The 16,269-nt window shown below is 47.1% G+C and overlaps 2 protein-coding genes across 2 annotated transcripts; both read left to right on the top strand.

The window, feature by feature from the left end:
• The first annotated feature begins 375 nt into the window (after positions 1–375).
• ambra1b (autophagy/beclin-1 regulator 1b) lies at positions 376–11,503 on the top strand. The gene is made up of 19 exons (XM_058076257.1): positions 376–633; positions 1,762–2,010; positions 2,078–2,136; positions 3,453–3,636; positions 3,773–3,945; positions 4,128–4,194; positions 4,264–5,768; positions 5,845–5,925; positions 5,993–6,178; positions 6,266–6,346; positions 6,637–6,737; positions 6,816–6,926; positions 7,311–7,499; positions 7,572–7,726; positions 7,847–7,986; positions 8,377–8,481; positions 9,607–9,788; positions 9,871–9,963; positions 10,040–11,503. The coding sequence occupies exons 2-19, from the start codon at positions 1,879–1,881 to the stop codon at positions 10,504–10,506; spliced, it is 4,011 nt and encodes a 1,336-aa protein (XP_057932240.1). The 5' UTR covers positions 376–633; positions 1,762–1,878; the 3' UTR covers positions 10,507–11,503.
• A 2,834-nt stretch (positions 11,504–14,337) lies between these two features.
• On the top strand, positions 14,338–15,567 carry LOC131131426 (muscarinic acetylcholine receptor M4-like). Its single transcript, XM_058076135.1, has one exon. It carries the CDS (start codon positions 14,338–14,340, stop codon positions 15,565–15,567), a length of 1,230 nt encoding a protein of 409 aa, XP_057932118.1.
• The last annotated feature ends 702 nt before the right edge of the window (positions 15,568–16,269 follow it).

Below are 16,269 nucleotides of genomic sequence, written 5' to 3'. Positions count from 1 at the left end.
AAAATAGGGAAATTGTGATGATGATAAATAACAATAACACAGGTTATATACATGGATATAGTGGTAAATGTTTGGAGCCTCCTCTCCTAATTTCCTTGAAAATTTAAAATATTTTCTTAAAATCCAATAAATCAATTATTCGGGTAGTTTTTGACTTTGTAGATTTCTAGTCCAAGTAGTCAAATGAAGAGTTGTGTAATTCCTCTCTCCTTCTGCCGTTTTGTCTGTAAGTCCGTTTCCTTTAATATTTGAATAGTTATTTAAACACATAAAAAAATTACTTTGTTTTTCATTAGTGTTTGAAATAGGCATTTTTTTTGAATGAAACTCGGGTTTACGTTGCGTTCGATGAGTAGTAATCGGTGCTCTGTTGGTCGGCCTGCGTGCGGCTAGCAGCTAGCTAGCTACGCAGTAGCAATTCGGCTTCGAGCAGCTAGTTTAAACAGTAGACCAATGCCTTAACAACAGATTCTAATTGGCCTCTCCAAAATACGAATGCTGTCCGTTAGCACAAGTGGACATCGTTCTTCACCAAACAACTAAATCGCCGACCTCAAATTTCCATTTTTTATGTCCGTTTCGGTCGAAGCCAGCTAAGTGGCTAACGACCGCAGCCCCCAAATATGAAGAAAGGTAGGCCTCTGCTTTAAACATCATCTTCATCAAGACTGCTCTCATCACATCGTACACTTTTAGCGATGCTTCTCAAACTTTCAATGCCGAAACTCGTGTTTTAAAGAGAAAACTGTTGAGTTTAACGTTAAGAAGTCAAGTAATGTAGCTGCTTGAAAGCCAGTGGGTTTTTTTTCTTTCGAGCGGGTTTCAATCGACGAATATTTATTGTTGTTTTTTATGGCGAATAATGTGATGTTTACATTGAAATTATATGTTTGCTTATCGCATCAATGTGAAAATGTGACACCTGTGTTTTTTTGGCTTGATCTGTGATGAAGTGCATCACTATTGGATGGAAAGAAGAATCGCATAAAATTAGTCTGGATTAAACGTATGTAACATATGAATCAACAATCAGTCTCAATTAGCCATGAAAGTACACTACAGTCTTTTTAGTCAATCAAAAGGTAATACTATTAATAACTAGGAATTTTTACATTATGCTCTTTTCCAAAACATTGACGTTGACTTGACTGCATACCTTTTCTTGCTTATATATTTCTAGTCATTGATTTTGTTGAAGAGGAGGCGTTCTCGTTTGTCTGTCCTGTGTCCCACATTTCATGGACTCCAATAAGGACTGTCCTCTGACAGTCAAAGACCACGCAACATATGTCCATGACTGCCTAACTTGATTCATTGGGTGAAATCCAGCTTTTTTTGTCACTTTGTGTCCATCACTGAACATTTTATTTCTCTAGCGCCAATTGAAGACACAAGTTCTGTCGTCATGGTGTGTGGAGCAGGTTGTCACAAGACAGAAAAGCTAGTGAAGACCGCATGAGCAAGAACTTTTTTGTGACGGAGCCGAGTAAATATCCCTCCAAGCCTAGAAGTGCCCCTGCAGCACAAAAGCAATAACAGTGATCCCGTCCCACTCCTTCCTGTTTAGACAATATGGCGGCCTGAGGAGCGCTTCAGGATAGTTCCAAATTTAAAAGGCGCCAGCTTGATGACTTTTGGTTCTGGCAAGTAGCAAATGTCATTAAAGGTCATCTTTTAATTTTAAATAAGATGCCCCACAATAGTGTAATGGAAGTGTATGGTACCTTTTAAAAGCGCCTCATTGTGTGTTTGTGTGTCCAGTAGAAACTGGGTCCGATCAGATCGCCGCAGAGCTTCCAGTCGTGTAACGGCACCCTGTACTCCCCCCGCCCCCCGACTTGTCCAGCCTAGACACGGTCGACAACTCCTATCCCGATCATGGCCTCTTGTCCCAGGAACTCAGTGCGCATCCTGTCCAGGCGGGAGCGTGGCTGGCAGACCTGCGGCTCACAGCGCCTCCTCCAGCTGCTGGTGGAGGAGAAGGTGCGCGGGAGGAAGTGGCAGAGTCAGGTGAGGATGCCGTCGTCTATATCTTTTGGCCTCCTGCTGTGCTAATCAGCTTCCTATTTGGGCACAGAAAGTGGAGCTACCCGACAGCCCGAGATCCACCTTCCTGTTGGCCTTCAGCCCTGACCGGTGAGGACAACACACAAGGAAAACAATCTTTATGCGAGGCATGAACACACATGTCTTTCGCTTTTCTGGGTGTTTTAAAGATATAAAAACAGATAGAAAGCGACAGCTCAGCTACACCCATGTTGTCTGCTGAGACCGCTATTAAAACACCCACAAATACCTGTAACATGTTTTATATACATCCTTTGACCATGTAATAACAGCTACATTAATGATAACATGTAATACTTGCAGCCTAGCTTCCCAAAGTGGGGTATGCCAATTGTAATAAAAATAAAAACAATTAGTGCCAAACACTCAAAATTACGAGTGTGCCTGAATGCCTCAGGCACAATGGGAACAGAGCAGAAAGCAGTTGTTTTGTTTATACTGGTGTTCCAATCACAGCATGGTGCAGTGGTGAAATTAAATGAAATATGCAGAAAACCATTAAACCATAGCCATCGTGCAAAGCTCCCATACAAATGGAAAAATGCCAACATCAAACTGAAATAATATATATGATATGTAGGATGATTACTTATCTATTTATCAGGGGAAAATGGGAAAATATCAAAATGTATCCATGCAAAATATACATGTTTGACCTGGAATTACTATAAACATAATTAACCAATTCATTATGTTCAATATTTCAAGTTCATTCATTCATTCTGGACTGGTCACCAGCCAGTCACAGGGCACATATTGACAAACAACCATTCACACTCACATTCATACCTGTGGCCAATTAACCTAGCATGTTTTTGGAATATGGGAGGAAACCGGAGTACCCGGAGAAAACCCACGCATGCACGGGGAGAACATGCAAACTCCACACAGAGATGGCCGAGGTTGGAATATTCTAAGTTAATTAAGATAAATGGTATATGTTTTATAAGTGTGCAGGAGTACGTGGTTCATGGCTTCAGGTCAAATGTCTTTTTTTTGCCATGTGGTGGGAAGAATAAGGAAGTACGATTGTAGCCCTCCTCCTATTCAAAGGAAGAGTGTACCACCTTTTCTTCCTTTTGTGTCGCAGCAAATAATACAACACAATTCCTCTTCTTCAAGAAGTAGACGGCAAGTGTCACTATGTTGGAAGTTGAGTAAACAATGGCAAACCTCTTCCGCTCTAGTTTGGTATCGTGATAGATACGTGTTTTTGATACACTGCCTCGTGCATTTTGGGAGAAATACGAGTATAAAATCACACATGGTCTCTCGAGCAGATCTCTATGCCAATTGTTTGTGCGGAAAGTATAACACAGCCTTAAGACAGTTACAAACGTAGAAAATGGGATATGTTGATGCTATGTAATTTGTTGCTCCTGAAGGACCCTCATGGCCTCCACGCATGTTAACCACAACATCTACATCACGGAAGTCAAGACTGGAAAGTGCCTCCATTCTCTGGTGGGCCACCGTAGAACCCCCTGGTGTGTGACCTTTCATCCCACCATTCCTGGACTGGTGGCCTCCGGGTGCCTTGATGGTGAAGTTCGCATCTGGGACTTGCATGTGAGTAGCCGAGGCGGAAACTCCATCCGTGTATGTCGCCTGTCATTTACAAAAAAATGTAGTTTTTTTTGTAGTTTTACGGTGTAACGTTGCCTAGTGTGCTATAGATGTGAACATCAAGATTGTGTGTGTGTAGGGCGGTAGTGAGAGCTGGTACACTGATGGCAACATAGCTATTGCCTCGCTGGCCTTCCACCCGACCGCTCAGCTCCTTCTCATCGCCACCAACAACGAGCTGCACTTTTGGGATTGGAGCCGACCGGAACCGTTTGCCGTCGTCAAAACAGGCAGTGACGCTGAGCGAGTGAGGTGGGTGTGACGTGACTAGTGCCCCCTTGTGGACCTGATTGTTTAACACACACACAGGAGAGGGCGAGGACATCATGCTTATTCACAGCATGTGCATGGAAACAAACACGCTGGTTTTACAGATGACATGTAAATGATTGTTGTTTTATGACAAAGTTTTGTAAATGTGTTTGCCACATCAGGTTGGTGAGGTTTGACCCGCTAGGTCACAATCTGTTGACGGCCATCGTCAATCCGTCCAATCAACAGGTGAGCCCCTCTTGGTGGTGGTATTTGACTGGTAGCATGCAGCGTGCTCCAACTTGTGGTGTCTTCCAGAATGAGGACGAAGCTGACGTTCCCATGGATAGTGTGGAGATGCCCCACTTCCGCCAGCGTTCCTTCTTACCTCAACCCGTTCGCCGCACTCCCATCCTCCACAACTTCCTGCACATACTCTCTTCCCGCTCCTCTGGAACGCAGGGCCCGGGGGAGTCGCCCCGCCCACTCGGCGACAATGTGGCTCATTCAGGGGAGTCTCCTGGCACCCCACTTGCCCCGTTCCCCAACACGGAGCGCGGGCCTTCCTTCCTCGGTTGCACCCGCTTCCTGGGCATGGTGTGCATGTGCAGTCAGTGCTCGATCAATCCCGGCCCTTTGCTGACTGGTACCGCTACTACCGGGGCGACTTCGTCCGACCCTCCCCAGCCCCCCACTTCATCATCCTTCTCATCAGCGCGCACAGAGCCCAGGCAGCCCTCAGAACGCCCCTCGGCCTTTACCTCGGTCTACTACAGTGCCGCCACTTCTCTCAATGCTCCGCCTCCTAGTGGCATGGAGCCGAACTCCGCCACCAGACAAGGACCAGACTGGACTCACGATTTGCTAAGCATGAGGGACGGAGGAGTCGGCCCAGGGATGCTGCCCCCCAGAACCTCCTCCTCTTCCTCGGTCAGCCTCTTATCGGTTCTGCGTCGGCAGGATGGCTCCTCCCACTCCCCAGTGTACACCTCCGCTAGCGATGGGCGGGGCTTCCCCCAACAGGGAGATGCAGGGTCTCGAGACGGAGCCAACACCAGCAGCGGTCACCACCCCTTTTGGGATGGCACCCGGAGCAACCCCGCCTCCTTTCGCAACGTGCTGCGGTGCAACCTGAGCCGCTACTTTCTGGAGTTTGACCGCATGCAGGACCTGGAGCCACCACTAGGGGGCGTGGTCAGCATGGGGGAGGGAACCCAGGAGCAGAGCCAGGAGTTGTTGAATAACAATGTAGACGCAGACCGTGCCGGACCCTCGGCATCCTCGTCATCCCCCACTATCATCCATTACCAGCCTCCTCTCCCTCCTCCTCCCTCTACACCCCAACCCATGGAGAACAACGCCACCTCCAGCTCCCACGGCCACCTGAACCGTTGCCGGGCGTGTCACAACCTGCTGACCTTTAACCACGACTCTCAGCGCTGGGAGCGCACGAACCAGACGTCCTCCATTTCCTCCTCCAATGTCCAGCAGCCCTCCTCATCCTCTCCCTCTTCGTCCTCTCCAGCCTGGCAAGAAGATGCTGGCAGGGGCCCTTTGGACGGGCAAATGCAAGCCATAAGGGGACCTCTGGAGAGTGGACAGCGTCCTCTACCTGCTGGTGGAGCAGTACCAGCAGTGGCCTTCCCTCTGGTCTCGTCCTCCAGCCAGCCCGCAGAGCAGACCGTGGGTCTGATGTACAACCAAGACACGGCCCAGTGGGAAAGGGTGTATCGACAGGCATCTCAGGCCAGACCCCCTGATCCCCCAGAGGCCTTAAACCAAGAAATGCCTGTGGACCCCCCAGACGAAGACTCCCTCCGGAGGTACCCTTTCTTTTCAAAGTAATTCTCGTGTTTTTAGCCGCATATGAACACAACCCCTTTTCTGTCTGTCATTCAGGAGACTTTTAGAATCTTCCCTTATGTCTCGCTATGACATGACCGGATCTAGAGACCACCCAATCTACCCTGACCCAGCCAGGTATGCTAACACACATGCTAATAGATATTTTCTTGTTTGAAGCACACTTGTCCTCTGTGCTATACAGGCTCTCCCCTGCAGCGTACTATGCCCAGAGAATGATCCAGTATTTGTCCAGGCGGGATAGCATTCGTCAGCGCTCTCCTCGGTACCAACAGAACCGTCTGCGAGCCATGTCTTCATCTTCTGATGGACCGGCCAGTAATGCCTCCAACTCCATGGACAACACTGACGTTGACTTTGATGAGCTGGAGTGAGTCCAGTCTTGTTGTTGGCTGTGGTTTGTGTATTTGTGTGTGTGGGAGAGACTTGTTTTAATTTGACTGCTCTTGTGTTTCAGTGATAACGGCGTGCGAGCACGACACAGTACTCCCCGAAATGCCAGAATGTCAGCGCCGTCATTGGGTCGCTTTGTTCCAAGGTGAGTTTGTGCTCATTGTGCTTGCTAAGGTGTGTTTCAGTTCTCACAGTTCTGTACCAACAGTACACGTCAATTTAATATGTACACATAATTTCTCAAGGTCCTAAATCCATTACTGTCATTGCTCATTTACTGGAAATCACAATTGCAGTTATCCACTTCTTCTTCTCCTCCTTTTTAATGATGATTGAGGGTCAAACGCATTTATGTGCTTAAAATGCTAAGCATAAGCGTGGAAGTCCTTGAAACACAGTCCCAAGCTTTCATCAGTGATTCTTGTCCTCCTCCAGGCGTTTCCATCTTCCCGAGTACCTGCCCTATGCCGGAATATTCAATGAGAGAGGCCAGTCGGGCCTGGCCACACACACGTCTGTCAACAGGGTGTTTGCCAGTAAATAAGCACTCTGCCGTTCAATTTAAATTGCTGATCACATGACCTATTGGAAGTCATGATTTCATTTGGTCACAGGCGCGTCCATCGGTGATGGGCAGTCTGCGGTGGCCAGCAACATCGCCAGCACCACCTACCGCCTGCAGTGGTGGGACTTCACCAAGTTTGACCTGCCGGAGATCAGCAACGGTATTGAACCTGACATTCATTCATGAGCCTTATTACCAATGGCAACAAACGTACAGCATTTGTTAAGTGGACTGGATGTCTTCCATCTTAGTTTGTTTGACTCCAGCATTCATTCATTCATTCATTTTCTACCACTTATCCTCACGAGGGTCGCGGGGGGTGCAGGAACCTATCCAAGCTGTCTTCGGGCGAGAGGCGGGGTACACCCTGGACTGGTCGCCAGCCAATCACAGGGCACATATAGACAAACAACCATTCACACTCAGATTCATACCTATGGACAATTTGGAGTCGCCAATGAACCTAGCACCCGGCCACCGTGCATAATTGTTTCGCCATATTGGCAAACCCATGTTATATATGAGTGGATTTGTTTATTTGCAGCCTCTGTGAATGTTCTGGTGCCAAACTGTAAGATCTACAACGATGCTAGCTGCGACATCTCCGCCGATGGCCAGCTGCTGGCTGTTTTCATCCCTAGCAGTCAGCGGGGTTTTCCCGACGAGGGCATCCTGGCCATCTACTCTCTGGCCCCACACAACCTGGGGGAGATGCTCTACACCAAACGATTTGGTAGCCATCACACTTTGCATCCTCTTTATCTTCAACGTCAGCGCTTACTCCATGTTTGCTCTTCTCCCGTAGGTCCTAATGCTATTTCTGTTAGCTTGTCACCGCTGGGCTGCTATGTGATGGTGGGCCTAGCCTCTCGCAGGATCCTGCTGCATCCCACCACCGACCACATGGTGGCGCAAGTCTTCCGTCTGCAGCAGCCGCATGGAGGAGAGACATCCATCAGGGTGAGTGCGGACAACGATCATGATTTCACCAAAAGGCAGTCATGACGTTTGCAACGCAAACGCTTCCTGTTTGGATGCGCTGGCGCCACCGTTAATGCGGCTACTGCTGCTGTCATTCAGATGGTCTTCAACGTTGTTTACCCTATGGCTCCAGACCAGCGGCGCCATGTCAGCATCAATTCTGCTCGCTGGCTTCCTGACCCCGGGATGGGTCTGGCGTACGGAACCAACAAAGGAGACCTGGTCATTTGCCGTCCTGTGTGAGTCTCACTAACTTTAGAAGTCATGAAGGACTTCCTGTTCACAGGGCCACATGTTTATCGCCGTTGTCAATGACATTGGTTGTACAGTTAAAGGTTTGATTATGGCCACAGTTTGACCCTAGAACAGATAACTTCATTTTAACCATGATATGTTTTGAAAGTGGACAACTTAGTTGTAAGTTTTTTTTTGTTGGGTTGGTTTTTGCCTAATAAAGTGGCCACCTAGTGGAGATGTTTCCACATCACAAGTGATTGATGTAATTATCTTAATGGTCAACAGGAAGTCTGGTGGTGGTTGAAAAGATATTCAATTAACAGGGTTCAAATAAACCTCCTTCCTGTGTGAATGGCTTTTAACATACTTGTTCACTGTGTATGTGTGTTCAGATTTTACCGCAGTGATGGCGAGAGTCCTGCTGAGTCAAGCGCAGAACCTTTATTCTCTGTCAACAATGGTGGCAGTAGCCGGACCCGCGGTTCTGAACGACCCGGGTGAGTAGTACTGAAAAACACCAGCTTGTTTCTGACATGAAAGATCTTCGACCCACGGCTTGCAATCGCTTCTTAAAGGGGGACGTATTATGCTCATTTTTGCCACTTTGTATTGAGTTGTGGGCTCCTCTAGAGCAGCTACACACAATAACAAGCACATAAAGCTTTCTAGTTCATCCAGAATCTGCATCCTATTCCGGAGAAATGGAAGCGCTAGATTTTGTAGCTTGTGCAAAATCAGCACTTGGTATTGGATCTAATCGGTGGTGTTTCATTGTGACCACTTCAAATTGTCACAGCAATGTGATTCACTCACCTGTGCCATCATTTGATTTGCTGCCGCTAATAAAATACTTGTTTAGGAGGCACTGGTTCATCACTTTTTGCTGTTTTCCTTCACAAGTTGTTGAAGAATTAGACCATGTTGGCAGGGACGCCATGATAGATGTTTTCCTAGTCAAACCATCGCGGAACGATCGGGTTGATCGCTAACCAGAACGGGTGTGGGTAAAACGTGGACTGCGGACCCCGGTCTAAATAAACGATTCTGATTGGTCCATTTCAAGATTTGCAAGGATTGGTTTGCAAATTACCACCGGAATTACGCAGTCCGTGTTTTACCAACACCCAACAAGAACCGCTTTAAAAAAAACTCTTGGCAGTATGGCATGCCAAAGTACACTTGCCCGATGGGAATATCACTGATTGGATTTACTTTTTACCCAATTTTGTTTTAACTTAGCCCGGGCCATCGGTACATCGTTATTGTCGAGCCCTGGTCTCTCAATGATTAGTGTTTTCTATGGCATCTGAGACCGAGCATTTTGAGCCATCCCAAATGTCTTTGAGGGGTCACTTCCAAATACCCAAACCTCATTATCTGAAACTTTGGCATTGTTTAACATGAGAATACAACATTCTAACTACATTTACAGGTCAGAAAAGTGGAAAAACATAATAGGTCTCCTTTAGAAGCAGTAATACGTATGCTCCTGTTATGTCATCTTTGACTGGCGTTAGACTTTGACTTCAATAGATTCTCCAAAAACAGCAGTACCCTCCCATCATATACAAGATCAGTGTTTTTGCAGTAGCGAGTTAACTGTGTTCCTCATTCTTGTTTAGGCCCAGTCGAACAGGATGGCGATTGGACCGGGACATGGGATTGATGAATGCCATAGGTCTTCAGCCCAGAAACCCCGCCCCTTCTGTGACATCACAAGGGACACAGACGCCTGTGGTCCAGCTTCAGAATGCTGAGACTCAAACAGACGTTGCGGAGCCTGGACCCTCGCAGCTACAACCTGGTACCAGAATGTCTTGTGTTGAGTGTTGGCACCTCCTTTGACTTTTTCACTGACCTCCTCTTCGTTTTGTCCTTTTGAACAGCACCGCCTCCGCTTAGTGGTCAAGCGGCAGATTGTCAAATTGAGTCTCAGACCATCCGAAGTGCGGATGGAACAGAAGTTCCAACAAGCACAGGTACACCCTCAGGAGGGAAGTGGCGTTTGTACTTTAGTGACTGGACGTTCTCTGTTACGTGTTGTCGTGTGTCTAGGTGAGCTTCCAGAGGGGGGAAGTTCAGGTGAAGATGCCATGGCTCGAATCCGCAGGCTGATGGCAGAAGGTGGCATGACGGCGGTGGTGCAGCGTGAGCAGAGCACCACCATGGCATCCATGGGCGGTTTCGGGAACAACATCATCGTCAGCCATCGAATCCACCGTGGATCACAGACCAGCACAAGGACCTCCAGGCCCGCTTCTAACCCCACTTCCTCCTCCTTAGGGTCAGTCCTTGTCAACCACCTGCAGACCGAGCCCCCTACCGCGGCCCTCCTGTGGGGCCCCCAACCGCCCTCTGGCCTTGTCCTCCCCGATGACGCGGATGACGTTTTTGAAGGAGCGAGAGCGGATGATGACTCTCGACCAGGCCCCTCCTCATCCTCCCCACTCATGTCTTCCCCCTCCCCTCACAGCAGTGGTGCTGGCCCCAACAGTTACCACGGCGGCCCCTACAGCAGGTAGTCGTCCCGTTGGACGAGAAGAGATGTGAGTGAACGGTGCTGCTCGGACTTCAGTGGCGTCGGCGTTGCACTGAAGCGCCAACATTCCTCGCCACAAAAGGGCTCCCGCTCGAACGAGTGCCGACTCGGACCCGGACTCCTATATTAAAGTGCCATGTCGCCAGCTGTTTGGTGTCATGTGACCTCGCTGCCGTGTGACGTGAATCAGCACTTGTGTGTGTGTGTGTGTGTGGGTGAGTTTTTGTACCATGTGATCTTTGATACCTGCGGGAGAAGACGGGATTCCACCGCTGTCAATCGCGACGACTGAAGCTCCTCCTAATGCTGCAGTTCATCAAACTGAACACCCCCCCTGCATCCTGTATGTATGTATATGTATGCGTGGGTGCGTGTGTGTGTGTGTGAGTGCGCGCGTGCGCATGCTTGTGGCAGCTGCTTGTTGACTTAATTTATTCGAGCAAATGAAGACAAAAATAGAAGCCGACCACGCGATCGCTTTATTACTAATTTTTATTTGTAGTACTCGCTCCGTGGTTGCCACCAGTCACGTGGAAACATTGCTGGTACTGGGAATGTTGTGATAGGTTACATGGTCACCATTTAAACAGTTCAGCACCAATTAGAGTGACGTGAGTGTAAGACCTTGCCCCTTTCTTCCCCACGACTGGACTCCTTCAAAATAAAACTTGAACTGTTTCCTGTTGACTGCACAGGCACCGCTTTTACGTTTCCTCTTTTTAAGTGAGTGCGTGTTGCCGTGCTTGCACGCGTACACTGATTGTGTGTGTGTGTGTGTGTGTGTGTGTAATGGACCTCTAGAAGTGCAGTGACTTGTGATTGTGCAGGTCACAAGTGTCATTTTCATGGCGACTTGGCCAAGCTCCTCCTGGCTTTACTTGATTCGTCAACACTGAACGCTCTCCTCACGGCACCGGCGCCCGCCATCATTCTTTGCTTTGACTTTTAGATGTGATGTCATTAAAGAACATTCAGAGTTAGTCTGTGCCTATGTTTTGGTTTGTTTTTTGCTTATTCTTATTTATACACAAGTTGACAGATAAGTTGTTGACATGCATGTTTTTTTTTATTTAAGAAGAACATGTTTCCTCCTTCATGAACATTGATGTCACAACATGAGGAGGAGGAGGAGAAGGAAGGACTAGCACTACATGAATCGAGTTTTATGAGGACGAGTCCACATTGAGAGCAGTCTTTCTACTTCTGCACGTAAGTTAAGACTTTCTTTCCAGCTCCTTTTCACTCATGAAATTTTTAAATGAAATGAAATGAAAAATTAGTAGAGTTATAATTTAGTCAAAAAGTAATTAATCATACAATAAAAACGAGCATGCTGCTGTTTTTAAGAACATACTGCAAAAACACAAGTCAAAGATCTATGTGATGGGACCACTGTCAAAGATCCTCTAAAACTGGAGATTCGCAAGTGGTAAATCAGATTGCATTCAAGTTTTGCAAATACATTTATCATAAAAATAAGGAATACATAAAATGACTTAATTATATAAATTCAAATGTAAAAAGTAACACAAAATAAAAATACGTCAGGTTCAATCAATGTTTCACTTTTCTTTTGTTTGAAATAAAATTAACATTTTAGTCATCATTCTCCTTGCTATATACTCATTGCACATACTGTATATGAATGAAAAATCTGATTTTGTGATCTTATTTACTGCAATTTTGATATTAGCAATAGCAATTTTTTTAACATTCGTTTGGGTTGACTTAAAAGTGGGTGACTAAATGACTGTTGGAAACTGTGGTGCCCTGGTTGAGACCATTTGAGAAGCCCTGTGCGAGATGACGGGGGCCACTATGCTGTTTTATATACTGCAAAAACTCTCGTCAGAGATCCTCTTTACATAAGACTGGGACCTTCTGTTATTTTAAAGACCCTGCCAAAACGCTAAAGATCTTCTACATGATAGAAACTCTGCTGTTTTTAAGGACCTGCTGCAAAAACCCCACCCAGAGATCTTCTATAACAGAGATTCTGAACTCTTGGTGAGTCACCGGTGTCTTGCCAAAAAAAAAAAGATATTAAATAATCCGATTTCTCTACATGGTCGTTGTTTGCTAAGCCACCGCGATATGCGGGACATATTTATGGGGGACCTGGCCAAGTTAAAAAGGAGGGGAAGGACATCGAGTGCAAACTTAACTTAACTTAGCTAGGTAGCCTTTATAACTTAACTTAGCTAGGTGACCTTTATATCTGCCGGAGAAGACCGCTCTGTAAAGAGAGTGTCTAGCGCAGGGGTCTCAAACTCAATTTACTTGGGGGGCCACGGGAGCTTGGGTCTGGGAGAGGCTGGGCCGCATCAGGTTTCCCCCCCAAAAAACAAAAAAAAAAAACGCATTTATTAAAAACAAAAAAAAATTTGGTTCCATTTTACTACAAGAAATCTCTGATAAAACTTTCCACTGTTCTCAAATATCTTACTTTTTATTTTTCTACACAAAATAAGATGAAAAATAAACAAACAAATCAAGAATAAAGAAAATCAATCAATCAGAAATAAATAAATAAATAAATATAATAATAATAATAAAACGGCAAATAATAAAAACTTAAGAAACCACATATAGTTGGTGGGTAGACAAATTATTTTTTCAGATTAAAATGAAAAAAGCATTATTAGAGCCCTGTAGACATGACAAAACACGACTATAGTCACATTTATACTCTTTTTATTTACAACATATTGCGCAACTGCAGGGTCTTGAGACACATGCTAACTCGCAAACTAGAGAGCTAGCGACCTAAACGGTAGCCTTCAAGTTATTTCCTTTAAACTTAAATAGCCAAGAACTTACCACTTCCACACGGATAGGGAGGATAACTATTAACAGTTATTTAACCTTTAACATGAACATTAATCATTCATTCATTCATTCATTTTCTACCGCTTTTTCCTCACGAGGGTCGCGGGGGGTGCTGGAGCCTATCCCAGCTGTCTTCGGGCGAGAGTCGGGGTACACCCTGGACTGGTCGCCAGCCAATCACAGGGCACATATAGACAAACAACCATTCACACTCGCATTCATACCTATGGACAATTTGGAGTGGCCAATTAACCTAGCATGTATTTGGAATGTGGGAGGAAACCGGAGTACCCGGAGAAAACCCACGCATGCACGGGGAGAACATGCAAACTCCACACAGAGATGGCCCGAGGGCGGGGACCGAACCCTGGTCTCCTAGCTGTGAGGTCTGCGCACTAACCACCAGACCGCCGTGCCGCCCCGAACATTAATCAAACGTAATAATTTTTTCTGGGTACATGATACCATACAGCATCCATATCAAACATTAAACTTTCATATCAAGGCGGGGGCCTCAAACTAGTGTCCTGCTGGCCACATTTGGCCCGCGGGCCGCGTGTTTGAGACCCTCCAGCTCACGTTGTGTCCCAAGGGGAATACCGCCCACAATGTGGACTCGCAGGTACAGTTTTGTGCCCAATTTGATCTCTTCAAGGCCAGTTAGATCTTTTGTCCCAGGCAGAGGGGTGGTCTACAGAACAAATAAACCTTTTATTATTAAACCTGCTGCGTTAATGATGTACTGATGTGTCTGACCTCTCATCTGGGTCCAAGTCCAGGTGCTGTCATTCAACACCTCAGATACACCATGTACTTAAAACCATTAAACACACTTTTTCTATACATTTTAAATTTGTGGATAAAAATGCAAGAAGCGCGGGCAGAAATTAATGCTTACTACTACTAACTACTAACTGTACTACTAACAGCCACCAGGTGGCATGTATTCCCGCATTAACATAATTCACTTTACTTTCAAGGAAACATGGAACCAGACCTAGAGTTCAACACTTCTGCTTGGCCCCACCCCACCGTCAATGCCTCTTGTGAGCCAGCCCAGGTTGGGGCGTGGCAGCACCGCCTCCTTCACCTGGTTCTGGTCATCATGATAACCACCTCGCTGAGCATCGTCACCTTGCTGGGGAACTCGCTGGTGCTCTTGTCCGTCAAAGTCAACCACCGCCTGCGGACCGTCAACAATTACTTCCTGCTGAGCCTGGCGGTGGCTGACCTACTGGTGGGCGTGGTCTCCATGAACGTGTATGTGCTGTACGCAGCATGCGGCTACTGGCCCCTTGGGGTCACACTCTGCGACCTGTGGCTGGTGGTCGACCACGGCGTGAGTGCAGCAGCTGTCTTGAACCTGCTCATCATCAGTTTGGACCGCTTTTTATGTCTGACCCATCCGCTCAGCTACCCAGCTCGGCGGACAGGTAAGATGGCTGTCCTGATGATTGCAGCCGCTTGGCTGCTGTCCTTTGCCCTGTGGACGCCCGCCATCTTGTGCTGGCAGACGTCCGGAGGCGAACGCCTTGTCCCTGAAGATGAATGTTACCCTCGTCTGCTTGCCAGCCCAGTCATCACCCTTGGCACCACCCTACCTGCCTTCTTTCTGCCCGCCCTCGCCATGGTGGGCCTCTATGGGCACCTGTCTGCCGCCAGCTGTCGTCGCCTCAGTGCACTCCGCCGCCCACAAGAGGGTGATGTCAGTATGTCCACCACGTCCCCGCAGCACTTTCTCTCAAAATGTCGAGGCAAGCCCACCGGTGACCTCTTGTCAGAATCTCAGCACCAGTGGTGGTCCAACGATTTCAAACTCAGGACACACAAAGCGGCGTCCACAGGAAGTGACATGTCAGAGAGGACCGGCGTCTCTCCGCGACCATCCAGCAAAGACGGCGACTCCACTTGTTCCCAACAGCGCAGGGCAATCTCCTCCTCGACGCGTCGCAGGATCGTGGTCCGGGAGAGAAGAGTCACGTGGACCATCCTGACCATCCTGCTGACCTTCATCATCACCCGAGCGCCGCATAACGCCATGGCGTTAGTGGCCGCCTTCTGCCATGTGCGCATCCCACACTTCCTGTGGCAGGCAGGACGCTGGATGGCCTACCTCAACAGTGCCCTTGACCCAGCCTGCTATGCCCTCTGCAGCGCCACCTTTAGGACCACTTTCGGTAACCTGCTGCGGTGCCGCCGCCACCGAGCACCGTGATGAGTGCATCGCCATCTAAAGGTCAATTAGTTCATTGTGTGTTCATTACTTGTCAATCAATATGTCATGTGAATGAATAAATGATCTATTAAAGGGGACCTATTATGCTTTTTCCACTTTTCTGATCTATAAATGTAGTTAGAATGTTGTATTGTCATCCCTTTGTATTGCGCTGTGGACTCCTATAGAGCAGCTAACAGCACAGAAAGCCAGAATATGCACATTTACAACATTCTGACTACATTTATAGGTTAAAAAAGTGGAAAAAGCATAATAGATCTCCTTTTAACGCTGCCCAAGTTACACATAAGTGAGCCCTGGCAGAAGTTTGACATGGTTCAAAATGCTCGGTTTCAGAAGGCGGGGTAAAACTGCCCCTTTGTGATGTCACAGAGGAGACTTCCTTATATAGGTGTGGCTGTAAGCCAGATAAACTTTGTTTACGCTGCTAGCAATGGCCCGTAAGGCAAAGCCACATTTGTTTACAATTCCTAAAGACGCCACCATCAGACATGAGTGGTTGGAGTTCCTGATCCCCTACCAGCAAAAGAAATGCATTTTAAAGCTGTAATCAACCAATCAGGAACTCCAACCATTTGTGCCTGATGGTGGCGTCTTTAGGAATTGTAAACAAATGTTACTTTGCCTTACATCCAAAGAAACACTTATTGTGAGCCATTGCTCGCAATCTAAACAGAGGAA

Source organism: Doryrhamphus excisus, chromosome 6, assembly GCF_030265055.1.
Source record: "Doryrhamphus excisus isolate RoL2022-K1 chromosome 6, RoL_Dexc_1.0, whole genome shotgun sequence".
NCBI classification, from domain to species: Eukaryota; Metazoa; Chordata; class Actinopteri; order Syngnathiformes; family Syngnathidae; genus Doryrhamphus; species Doryrhamphus excisus.
Note: the sequence above shows the minus strand (reverse complement) of the source record. Positions and strands in the feature narration are given on the sequence as shown.